The sequence below is a fragment of the Carettochelys insculpta genome, chromosome 1 (assembly GCF_033958435.1).
Source record: "Carettochelys insculpta isolate YL-2023 chromosome 1, ASM3395843v1, whole genome shotgun sequence".
Lineage (NCBI taxonomy): Eukaryota > Metazoa > Chordata > Testudines > Carettochelyidae > Carettochelys > Carettochelys insculpta.
In genome coordinates this window covers 238,002,501-238,015,777 of record NC_134137.1, presented here as the reverse complement: position 1 = coordinate 238,015,777, position 13,277 = coordinate 238,002,501, and the positions used below count along the sequence as shown (strand labels likewise).

General features: G+C 44.6%; 1 protein-coding gene across 2 annotated transcripts in view; it reads left to right on the top strand.

Moving 5' to 3' along the window:
- Window positions 1-13,277, top strand: part of CCND2 (cyclin D2) — a 60,216-nt gene that overhangs the window by 42,251 nt on the left and 4,688 nt on the right. For both annotated transcript variants that reach the window (XM_075003006.1, XM_075002999.1), the window contains exon 6: window positions 13,220-13,277. This exon is cut by the window's right edge and continues 77 nt beyond it. In XM_075003006.1, coding sequence (XP_074859107.1) covers window positions 13,220-13,277 — 58 coding nt within the window. The remainder of the gene's footprint in view (window positions 1-13,219) is intronic.

Here is a 13,277-nt window from a genome sequence, read left to right as displayed (position 1 = left end):
TCCTATTAATATTCCTAATTGTCTTATACACCTCCCTGGTTTTACATTTGCCATAATACCTCTCCATATCTCCACATTGCTCCTCTAACCATTTCTCCTTATACTTTCTGGCTGCTTTCCTTACCTCATTGCATTTCACCCTATATTGCTGTTCTGCCATCTCAGAGGCATCTCTTTGGATCTTCAGCGCTCTCTTCTCTTGAACCAGCTTCAGTGTCTCCTGGGTAATTTGCTTTTTATTGATCATTTCTGCTTCTGGAACAGTCTGCTCAATTGCCTCTTCTGTAGCGATGGCTATCCCTGCAACTCTCTTATCTAGGTCTTTCTCTGTGGCGATATTCTTAATCTTCTCTAGGAGCGCTGCTATGTATGTGTTCCCTGTTCCTTCCTCACATAGCCTTGCCACATATTTTTTCTTAAAACGTGTCTTACATTTTCTTTTGAGTTTTATCTTGATGTTTGTGATCACTAGACTGTGGTCTGAGTCTATATCCGCTCCTTGGAAAGCTCAGCACTGCTGTACTGATGTTATCCATCTTTTTCTTATCAAAATCATATCTATCATGTTCTTGGACTTCCCGTCATTTGATCGCCACATCCACTTCCTACAGTCCTTTTGTTGGAATCTCGTGTTGCACATCACCGTTTCATGCTCTGTAGCAAACTCTAGTAGTTTCTCACCTCGTTTGTTTCTTTCTCCATATCCAAACCTTCGCATGACTCTCTCCCAACCTTTGTTATCGGTTCCAACCTTCACATTCCAATCTCCTCCCATGATGAACACATCTTTCCTTGGTATCTCCTCCACCATCTTTGTAAAGTCTTTATAGAATAGCCCAATCTCTTCCTCCATGCTGTCCGAAGTGGGTGCATACACCTGAGTGACTGAGATGTTGAACGGTTTTGCTTTGAATCTTGCTACCATCGTTCTTGCATTCACCAGTTTGTATCCTAATAATGCTCTTCTAGCTGTTTTGCTAAGAAGGAATCCAACTCCTGCTTCATGCTTTGTTTTGTTTCCTGACCAAATGACTTCACAACCGCATATCTCTCCTGATCCTGTCCAACGCATCTCTGCCAGTCCAAGTATATCGCATCGGTATTTCTCCATCTCCTTCCGAAGCAGCTCTAATTTTCCAGTTGCCCTCAGTGTTTGGATGTTCCATGTTCCAATGGATAGCATGGCCGCGTCTACACGTGCACGCTACTTCGAAGTAGCGGCGCCAACTTTGAAATAGCGCCCGTCATGGCTACACGTGTTGGGCGCTATTTTGAAGTTTAAATCAACGTTAGGCAGCAAGACGTCGAAGTCGCTAACCCCATGAGGGGATGGGAATAGCGCCCTACTTCGAAGTTGAACGTCGAAGTAAGGCACGTATAGCCGATCCGCGTCCTGCAACATCGAAATAGCAGGGTCCGCCATGGCGGCCATCAGCTGAGGGGTTGAGAGACGCTCTCTCTCCAGCCCCTGCGGGGCTCTATGGTCACTGTGGGCAGCAGCCCTTAGCCCAGGGCTTCTGGCTGCTGCTGCTGCAGCTGGGGATCCATGCTACGTGCACAGGGTCTGCAACCAGTTGTCAGCTCTGTGGATCTTGTGTTGTTTAGTGCAAGTGTGTCTGGGAGGGGCCCTTTAAGGGAGCGGCTTGCTGTTGAGTCCACCCTTTGACCCTGTCTGCAGCTGTTCCTGGCACCCTTATTTCGATGTGTGCTACTTTGGTGTGTAGACGTTCCCTCGCAGCGCCTATTTCGATGTGGTGCTGCCCAACGTCGAAGTTGAACGTCGACGTTGCCAGCCCTGGAGGACATGTAGACGTTGTTCATCGAAATAGCCTATTTCGATGTAGCATGCACGTGTAGACGTAGCCCATATGTGTCAGCTGTAATTTTCTTTTGGTAGCCAACTTAATGATCCAACCCCAGTTGCTCGATTGGTATCATGGACCTTGTTTATCCGGGCAACGTCCGAGCCAGCATCTTTTATCATTTAGTTGTACCGGCATCAGATTTCATTCGTATTGTTGTTTGACAGTCAGCACATCGACACACATCTAACCAACCCTCCTCCTTCATCCAGGCTTGGAGTTGAAAAATCCACCATGAGGTTTGCTGTGAAGCAAGTGTGTGAGGTCATTAATTGTGTCCTGTGTCAAAGGACAGCGCAAGAGATAGGAAATAGCGGATGGTTTTGCAGTAATGGAGTTCCCTAACAGCAATAGGGCAGTCCCTGTTGTTATGCCAGACTATCTTGCTATGGAGTACATCAAAAGAAAGTGGCACTTTTCTTTGATGTTGCAAGGACTCGTGGATCACCGGGTTGTTTCACTGACATCCACATGAGCTGACCATGGAAAGTGTAAGGCACAGGCATCTTTAATACCATAGGCCTGTACAGAAAGCTGTAAGTGGGGACTTTCTTTCCAAACCAGGGTATTGGCTGTGAGACTGCTGAAGTGCCAGTAGCAATCTTCATACACCCTGCCTTCCACTTACCCTCATTGCACTATCAAGGAGTTTTTCAACCGTATGCTCAGCAGGCACAGAATGACAATTGGGTGTTACATTTGGCCATTTGAAAAGCTGCTGGTGCAGACTATTTAGTAGATTTAGACCTCAGTGAAGAAAATATCTCTGTGGTCATAGCTGCCTGCTGCGCGCTTCAGAGTATCTGTGAAGCACAGAGGGAGAGGCTGAATGGCTGTCTGCTGCTTTTGAACAGCTATATATATACATACACACAAGATCTATAAGAATAGGTCAGCAGTATGGGGAAGACAGTAGGTGGACTGTAATGCTCAGGGAGGCTTTGGAGGACCATTTTAACAATGAGACCCAGTAGTGTGTGTTGTGTGTGTTGCTGTAATGTGCTGTGCGTAGCCCTATTTTTTTTTTTTTTGTAAACTAATAAAGATGAATTTTAAGTTTCCATAAATACACTTTTATTCCAAGCCCATATAAACTTCAGAACAACTATAGTGGGTCAGTCCAGTGGTCCATCCAGCCCAGGAACCTGTCTTTCAACACTGCCCATTACCTGTTACCCCAGAGGGAATGAGCTGAAGAGGTGGTCATCCCTGTCATCTATTCCCAGCTTCTGATAAATAATGGCACAGGATACTGTGGTTTTACATCCCTGCCCATTATGGGTAATAGCCATTGATGGACCAATCCTCCATGAACTTATCTAGGTCTTTTTGAACCCTGTGATAGTCTTGGACTTCACAACATCCTTTGGCAAGGAGTTCCACAGGTTGACTGAGTGTTGCTGGGAGAAATACTTGGTTGCTTTTGTTTTAAATTTAGTTCAGTTTGGGAATCCCCTGTGTTATGAGAAGGAGAAGATAATGCTGCATTATTTACCTTCTCTGCACCAGTCATGATTTTGTAAAACTCTGTCAGATCCCTCCTTAACAGTGTTCCTGGTGGAGCACTTGGGCAGCCACCTAGGAGAGATTCAGGTACTACCCAGCTGATTAACAGAGCACCCCCTACCACCTACAGTGGACAGGAGGTGTTGCAACTGGTGATGCGCATTCACACGTGCCTTGGTGCACATATTAACATTTATTCTATCCATGAATGGAAAACATTGGAGGGAATTTTGCTCCTTGATCATCTCTTTTGAAGTTTGAAAACTCACAATCTTATTAATCTCTCCTCATACCATATTCCTAATATTTTTTATTGTTGTATACTATATCATTTCCAATTCTTGTGTATCGTTTTAAGCTGAGGTGACCAGATCTACAGGTTGTTTCAAGATATGGGGATACTATGGGTTAACAAAGAGGCAATATGGTATTTTCTGTCTTCTTATCTCTTTCTTTACGATTCTCAATATTCTTTTAACTTTTTTAACTGCTGCTGAACACTGAGAAGATGTTTTCAAAGAACTGTCCACAATGACTCCAAGATCTCTTTCTGGAGTGGTAACAGCTAATTTAGAACCCATCATTTTATGTGGCTAGTTGGGACTATATTTTCCAGTGTGCATTACTTTGCCCTTATCAACACTGAATTTTATCCACCAGTTTCTTACCCAGTCACCCAGTTTTGTGAGACAAACATATTTAAAGCCAAATGAAACTTTATAAATACATGGGAAAGAATGTCTGAAGTGCAAAAAACAGTAATTTTCATTTCACAAATATATATCACGGCAGTGTATCTCATAGATCAGTGTGGCTGCGTCTATACAGCAGTGTTATTTTGAAATAATCCATTCAAGAATAGCTATTCCAAAATAACTTATTTCTAAATAAGACAGCTACACACAAGAATGCATTTAGAAGTAGCACCCAGCAATTTCAAAATAGAATGTCCAGACACATAGTGCCTATTTCGAAATACAGGTTGAACCTCTGTAATCCAGCACCCTCTGGTCTGACTGGTGCGGACAAGAGAATTTGCCGGATGACAGGTGGTCACATTTTCTAGCAGCATTACCAACACTGCTACTGCTTTTAGTGGGCTCTTAGAAGACATTTAGAGATAAATTACAGATAAATAACAGCACAGAACACTGAGAGCCAGGTCTGGTGGCTGTAAACAAACTTTATGAGGCCACAGGAAACTTGGCCACACCCCTGATAAATGATGCCAGATTACAGAGTTTTCCATCTATTAACAGAGTTCTGGATTAGAAAGGTTCAATTTGACAGCGCCCGGTGGTTTTCCCCCGCAACATGGTAGCCAACTGACGTGCGGGCGAGCCGGGGCCAAAACCCAGGGTGCTCGAGGAAAGGGGAATCCCACCACCCACCAGCAGGAGGAGTAACGCAGTCACTAAAGGGCAATGGAACTCCACCTAAGGTCCGCCCACCCCCTAGCAGGCAGGCACGCAGTCAGTGAGAGAGGGAACCAACACAGGTATAAAGGGGACTAATAACAAGTTTATTTACAAGCAAAACACAACAGCAACACAAACACATAAACCAGTTCAACAACTCTATTTTTGACTATACTCTAACTTACAGCAATGGATGTGCGATCCATCCTGGGAACCTGTGATAGTATATTTATTTCTCCACAAAAGAAAACGGATTCGTTAAAAGGGGAGAAATGGAAGGAGGGAAGGGAGACCTGGGTCGGGGTGCTACTCCCAGCCCAAATGGGTAGTGGCGGAGGCTACCGGGTCCTTTTGCCCTTAGATAACCCCCAAACCCCACCCTTTTTCTCGGGACCTTTAGCCCACTCGGGATGAATAAAACATGGACGGGGAAAGGAACAGGAGAGAGGTTATGGGTATCTTCTCATGGAATCTTTTATAGGTTTGTTAGAACTTCTCTTTGCTTAACATCCAAGTTATTAATACTATAAATTTATATATATATATATATATATATATATATATATATATATATATATATATATAAAACCATAAACGATGTTTAACTACAATAACATATAGCTATAACAGATCTTAACCAAGTACTCTTAATTAAGTGTGGTGGGCTTAGCAGGTCTGGCCTTGAGGGGTCAGACCCCCAGGTGTTACCTTCCCCCCCTCGAGAGACGGTACAGTAGGAGCCGCATATCTCCTACTCCCCGCTGAGGGGCTCTGGTGCCCACCAAGTGCCTTGAATATGTGTAAGTCCTAATATGGTGTTTATGGCCTGGCTATACCATAGGCCCAATCAAATTATGTGCCCTGTGAGATGGCGTCCAATCCGGTGTTTGGTCGAGTCCGATGAATTGTCCAATCCGGTGTAGTCAGGAAGTACCCCAGCACCGGCGCTGCTTGCGTGCGTTGGCATGGCAGGTGGAGCGGTGATGATGTTGGTGGGTCCTAGGTTTCCCTCACCGGGCACGCAGTACCCGTGGCCGGAGCCACAGGCCAGTTCGCCACCCAGTGGGTACGCCTGAGGACCCACTTGCCGCTCCTAGACGCAAGCGCAGTGCTGGGGTGCATAGAGGCACTTGTTTGGCGGCGCCGCTTCGCTGCTCCTTGCTTCCCCTTATAGGGAGCTGAAGCAGCAGTGATAAGCTCTTTTAGCTGTGCTGATTAGCAGTAGATAGCTCAGTAATTTAAGCAGCTCAAAACAACACCCCTTCTGGAGGGTGAGCATAGCAGCAACGCCTCAGCCCTGAGGCCACAGTGATTGTACAGTTCTTAGGCAAGGGTACCCAGAAGATGGCTGCTCCAGTGATGTCACAGCTCTCTGGCAAAGCCACCCAGAGGAATGGCTGCCACAGTGATTTTATAGCTCTGAGGCAGAGCCCCCCCAGAGGGAGGGTTGCCACAGTGATTCAGCTCTGACAGAGCCACCTAGAGGGCTGCTGCCACAGTGATTTTACCCCGCAGCTCTGGTCACAATGCTGCAGGGGTCTTGCCTGTAGTCTTCTCAGGGCGAGTGTCCAGTCCAGGAAGGCGAGGCAGAATGACCCGGAATGGGCTGAGAGCCCTGGATTTATAGGGAGTTTACATGATTATTCATAAGGTAATTTCCATATTAATGATTTGTGTTATAGTTCTCAATCAGGTCCTCTCTCTCGGTCAAAGGTTCTGGAAGTTGGCAGAAGCCCGCTCCTTTTGACCAATCAGAGGGCTCTGTTTGAATCCTAGCTTCATGGATTCAAGTTACTGGGGAAGCTAACTGCCTCAAAATGGCTGTTGGTGGGGCCACAAAATGGCAGCCTATAAGCTTTTAGTTTGTCCATGTCCCTGTATAGATTTTACCTCAGCCAGAGGCTTGTTTCCCCTGACACACGGGGGCAATTATGTCCTAGAGATAAAAATCCCCGACACAACTTTTAGTGCCATTGGACTGAGTGCCATTTGAAATAGCGCTATTCTGTGTCTTAACAGCACTATTTTGAAATAGGCATTATTCCTCCTTCAATGAGGTTTACGAAATTTGAAATAACTTGTCCATTACTTGGAATTTATTTTGAAATAGCATGTGCATAGTGTTGATGCTTGCAAAGTTATTTTAAAATAATGGCTGTTATTTTGGAATAACTTTGCTGTGTAGACATAGCCTGTGTGTGCAGCTGGGATTCCGCAGACATTCCAGTGGTACTGCCATGTAGTTAGGGCTGGGGGAGTGTTGAGAGGTGGCAGATGTGAGCATGCATCTGTTTAGCCTGAAGGTCAGTCAGAGACTGCAGCAGCATGTCAGTTTGCTCCCTGAGAAGTGCTACCCTCTCTTGCTGCCCATGTCTCCAGTCTTCATTACGTCTATCCATTCTGTCCTCTAGCATCATCCTCCAGGCCCTCTGCTCGGTATCTGAAGCACCCAGGGCTTGCAGGATCTCTTGAAACGTCTTCCCTTGTCCTCTTCTTTCTCCTCCTCATCTGCCAGTGTGGTCGGAGGGACTCTGAAGGCCACATTTGAAGCTGCTAAAGAAACAGTGGACAGAGGTAGTAATTGTGAGTGCATTCACTCCTCTTGGTCCACCCAAGTTACAAGCGCTACATTCTCACTTCTGCTTGTGATTCTGCCTTGGTGAATATGGCTCGGGGAGGTAGGGTGCAGCAAATCTTCAGGGAGGAAGTTAACATTAGAAGTTAGTTGTCTAAGGGCAATACAATGAATTTTTGAAAGTGTACCAGGGTACAGATGACTCCCCTCAAAATTTGCTCAGTCTGTATGGACAAGCTATCAGCAGTCTTCATTTTATGAGACGGGGTCTCTGCCAAACTGGTTGAAACACTGGAGAAAGAACTTGGGTATTTTCACGCAGGAGAATGGTCCCACGCAAAGGGACTTGGACCTTGGCCCTGCTGTTGGCCAGGGGTTCCACTTTCTTTGTTAGTTAAGTTTAGTTTTTAGGAAGCATGTTGCAGTTTTGTTTTCTATGTAACTGGTATTCTTTCTTGCTATCACTTGAATCCCTGTTCTTTGATGATAAATTTTATGTTTGTTTTCACTCTAAGTACATCTAAAAGCTGTGCTTTCAGCAGAGCTGTGTTTAAGACGTAGCTAGAAAGCTGTTGTGTACTACTCCTTTGGGAACAGTGAGCCTGGTAATTCTAACTGAGCTCAGTGGGTAAGAGGCTGGACACTACAAGGAATGCTTAGAAGATTTAGGGTGAATGCGTGCATTTTGCTAACCTGTATAGAGAGAGGGGAAGGCCTATGTAGGCCTGGAAGGCAGTACTTGTTCTACCAGAGGCTGGTGGTTTCACCTCAAGAACAGATAAAACTTCCTACAGTAAGGGAAGGGTGTGGTGAGGAGCCTCACAGCCTTCGAAGGTGTCACTTTAGGGCTTTATGCAAGTTAAATGGATCATTACTTGTCACTGCTGTTAATGATTACTGTTAAATGATGTATAATATTGTAAGGATGGTCTGAAACTGACTTAACTGTATGCAGATTTTCAGGATTTACCTTATATGCAAAATCCTGGAAGTTATGTAGAGAAATGGATTGAAAAGCACGGAGATTGGTACTTCAAAATGCAAACCTCACTCCAGCAACAGGTAATTTTTCATACTGGCTGTGTCTACACTAGCCAAAAACTTTGAAATGGCCATGCAAATGGCCATTTCAAAGTTTACTAATGAAGTGCTGAAATACATATTCAGCGCCTCATTAGCATGCGGGTGGCCGCAGCACTTCGAAATTGACGCGGCTCGTCCAGACGTGGCTCCTTTTTGAAAGGACCCTGGCTACTTTGAAGTCCCCTTATTCATATCTGTTCATAGGAATAAGGGGACTTCGAAGTAGCCGGGGTCCTTTCAAAAAGGAGCCCCATCTGGACGAGCTGCGTGGCGGCGAGCTGCGTCAGTTTCGAAGTGCCGCAACTACCTGCATGCTAATGAAGCGCTGAATATGTATTTCAGCTCTTCATTAGTAAACTTTGAAATGGCCATTTGCATGGCCATTTTGAAGTTTTTGGCTAGTGCAGACGTATCCACTTGTTGTGCACCAAACCAGAGTAAGAAGGCTTGCCCATAAGCCTGTATTGCAAACTCATGTAGCAACGTTGCCAGCAGGAGTTACTCATATGAAGGCACTTACTCCCCAAAACACATTTCTCCAGTTGTGGTGGACCTACAAAAATACTTCTGGTCTACCTGCGCTCATGCAACAGTGATGCACTACCATCTTGCCTCTGGTGCTCCAAGGGTGTTGTCGTGGTCTGTACATAGCTGACACATGCTGGACTTGGCTAGTGGCCTACCCATCCTTGGTAACTTTATTGTTCTTGATAGAACCAATGTTTCTTCCAGTCCACTCCTACATGTATCTGATCAGCATAACAAACTATCCCCTGATAGTCTGTTGCCAGTATAAGTACACGTACAAATAGTGTTTGTAAATGGCGTTCCACCATATAGGCATGGTAGTCCCCCACTTTGCAGAGGGACACGACCTGACTGCTTAGCATTGAATCTAAAGGCTCCAGCACGTAGTTCCATTCCTGGCACAGGATGAATTTGATCACCTGGAATAATCACACCAGCAAAAATTGTATCAAGCATATAAATGTCACCAGTGGAGCAGACATGCCACACATGGCTTATGACCTTCCAGTCAGTCTGTGACAACAGATGCACATTGCAGGCCTGGGTTGAAACAGACCTGTGTACAGACTTCAAAGCTAACTTGCCACTAGCCGTGTCTACACGTGCACGCTACTTCGAAGTAGCGGCACTAACTTCGAGACAGCGCCCGTCACGGCTACACGTGTTGGGCGCTATTTCAATGTTAACATCGACGTTAGGCGGTGAGACGTTGAAGCTGCTAACCCCAGGAGGGGATGGGAATAGCGCCCTACTTCGAAGTTGAACATCGAAGTAGGGCACGTGTAGCCGATCCGCGTCCCGCAACATCGAAATAGCGGGGTCCACCATGGTGGCCATCAGCTGAGGGATTGAGAGACGCTCTCTCTCCAGCCCCTGCGGGGCTCTATGGTCACCGTGTGCAGCAGCCCTTAGCCCAGGGCTTCTGGCTGCTGCTGCTGCAGCTGGGGATCCATGCTGCAGGCACAGGGTCTGCAACCAGTTGTCAGCTCTGTGGATCTTGTGTTGTTTAGTGCAACTGTGTCTGGGAGGGGCCCTTTAAGGGAGTGGCTTGCTGTTGAGTCTGCCCTGTGACCCTGTCTGCAGCTGTGCCTGGCACCCTTATTTCGATGTGTGCTACTTTGGCGTGTGGACGTTCCCTCGCAGCGCCTATTTCGATGTGGTGCTGCGCAACGTCGATGTTGAACGTCGATGTTGCCAGCCCTGGAGGACGTGTAGACGTTATTCATAGAAATAGCCTATTTCGATATCGCTACCTCGAAATAAGCTACTTTGATGTAGGCTTCACGTGTAGACGTAGCCACTGTGTGTGAGAGAGAATGAGCGCATGCCAAGTTGGTCCCCACTGTACTGCAATGTTTTGTTCTGTTTCCAGCTTAGCTGCTGACCCCATGTGTAACCTGGTGCAAATCACTTCAGTTTTGTACCTCAGTTTCTGAGCCTGTGAAATCTCCTGTGTCAAGTGCTTTGAGGTCTGTGGCAGAAGCATAGTTACTGATGGTTTTAGTATGTCTGTATTACTACAGTAGAACCTCACAGTTACAGACACCTCGGGGATGGAGGCTGTTCATAAATTTGAAATGTTTGTAAGTCTGAACAAATATTCTGCTTTTTCTTTCAAACTTCTACAAATGAATATTGTCTTAATATAGCTTTGAAAATTTATTATGCAGTACAAGAATGCTGCTTTAACCATTATAATTCAAATAAAACAAGTACAGAAACAGTTTCCTTACCTTTTCAGATCTTTTTTTTTAACCTCTCCATTTATTTTTAGCAGTGTTCGGTTAGCACAGTACTGTACTATATGAGGGTGGTTTTTTGTTGGTGGTATTTTGTTGTTTTGTATTTTATTTTCTCTACTGCTGCCTGACGGTACACTTTCACTTCCAAAAGAGGTGTGTGGTCGAACAGTCAGTTTGTAACTGTCTCTGATGCTGAAGACTTACTGTATTGCTATTACTACTATTTTAATTTTGCCTGCACCTTGAATAAGTGTGCCATTTTCAGGAAGACAGGTGTCCTAGCCTTGCCTGCTCTTTCCCCTGTTGTTGGAATCATTTGGGCTGTTTGAATTTAAATTTGCTCTGGGAGTAGCATATGGTCTGTGCATACTGCTGGCATTGGTCTTGTGCTCTCTCTTGGACTGGCTGGCAGGTTGCTTCCTAACTGCATTTGTCCCATTTGTAACAGGGTTGTCTTTCATTGGGCCCTTCTATTGAGCAGTATGTTTGAAGGCTGGATTCCATTTTTGGTAGCCTGGGTACAGATTCTCTGAGCCTTGGGACATCTCCTTTTCATCTCTTCATTTCTGACCTTTTTAAAGAAAAATATTTCAATATGCTCAGTGAGGAGGGAGAAACAATATCTGAAAACTTGGAAATAGCAGATGTGCGTAGGTTTAGAAGATGAAATAAGAAAAAAGAACAATTTAAAAATTACTTAGAAAAGTTAGATGTCTGCAAGTCACCAGGGCCTGATTAAAGGCATCCTAGAGTATTCAAGAATCTGATAGAGGTGGTATCTGAGCCTTTAGCTATCATCTTTTAAAAGTTACGGAAGTCAGGAGAGATTCCAGAAGACTGGAAAATGTCAGATACAGTGCCTATCTATAAATACGGAAATAAGAACAACCCAGGAAAACTACAGACCAGTCAGTTTAACATCTGTGCTGGGAATGATAATGGAGCAAGTAATTAAGGAATTCATCTGCAAACATCTGGAAGAAAATCAGGTGATAGGTTACAGCCAGCATAAGGCTTTAGTAAGGCACTTGATATGGTTTCACATTATCTTCTCATCAGTCAATTGGGCAAATACAACTTAGATGGGGCTAGTATAAGGGGACTGAATAACTGACAGGATAACTGTTCTCAGCAGGTAGTTTTTAATGGTTCACAATCATGCTCGAAGGGCCTAACAAGTAGGGTTCTGCATGGGTCTGTTTTGGGACTGGTTTTGTTCAATATCTTTAGATGATTGGCATAGAGTATGCATAGTAAGCTTGCAGATGATACCAAGCTGGGAGGGGTTGCAACTGCTTTGGAGGATAGGGTCATAATTCAAAATGATCTGGACAAACTGGAGAAATGGTCTGAGGTAAACAACATGACGTTTAATATAAGGACAAATGCGAAGTACTCCACTTAGGAAAGAATAATCAACTTCACACATAGGTTGTGTCTACACTTGCATTCCTCTTTCAAAAGAGGTATGCAAATGAGGGGGAATCGAAAATGCAAATGAGGTGCATATTTGGCCCCTCATTTGAATATTCTTATTTTGAAAGAGCTTCTTTCGAAAGAAGAATACCAGCGTAGGCACTGCTCTTTCAAAAGTAAACCCCCATCTTCAAAAGAATCCTTCTTCCCATTAAATAAAGAAGGCATTCTGTCTACTCTGTGCTGGTTAGGCCTCAGTTGGAGTATTGTGCCCCATCCTGGGCACTGCATTTCAAGAAAAATGTGGAGAAATTGGAGAAGGTCCAGAGAAGAGCAACAAGAATGATTAAAGGTGTAGAGAGCATGAGCTATGAGGGAAGACTGAAAGAACTGGGCTTGTTTAGTTTAGACTGAGAGGGGACATGATAGTAATTTACAAGTGTCTAAACAAGTGTTACAAGGAGGAAGGAGAAAAAAATTTCTTCTTGGCTTCTGAAGAAGAAATAAAATTATATTTCAGTATTTTTCATTACTGTTATCATTGTAAAAGAGTTATTTACTGTAAAGCTATGAATTGTTTTTCCAAACGCTCATGGCACAGCTCTGAATTGTTCATGGAACACCAGTGTTTCTCAGAACATAGTTTAAGAAGCATGCTGTAGAGTACTGTGGGACTTGGTTTTATTAAAGGCATGTTTCTTCTTGCACTGGGGTGCTCTGCAGTGGGAAAGTAGGAGCTACTACATAGCTAGGTGTAGTGCTGCCTTTAGATTTATACCTGTGGTGCAGGAGCTTGCCCATGAATGCCATTGAATTCCAGTGGTAAAAGGCACTACCTTCTTGCAGGAGAGCTGGAATTGTTAAGGAGCCAAGATTGTAACAAATGTGGTATTTGCTTTACTCCACCCAAAGAACTGCACACATGGCTTTCTTCTGGTGATGTGCCGCCTGTTTCTCTTCATAGCAAGATTATCAGATGACTGCATAGTTTACATTCATGTAGCCTCTGAACACCTTGTCTTGTCTTGAAACTGTGATTGGCACAGCAGGAGAAGATTCACTAACATCACTTTGCTTCTTATTCTCTAGGATTGCCTTAAAGCCTGCCAAGAACAGATTGAGTCGGTGCTAGTAAGCAACCTTAGGC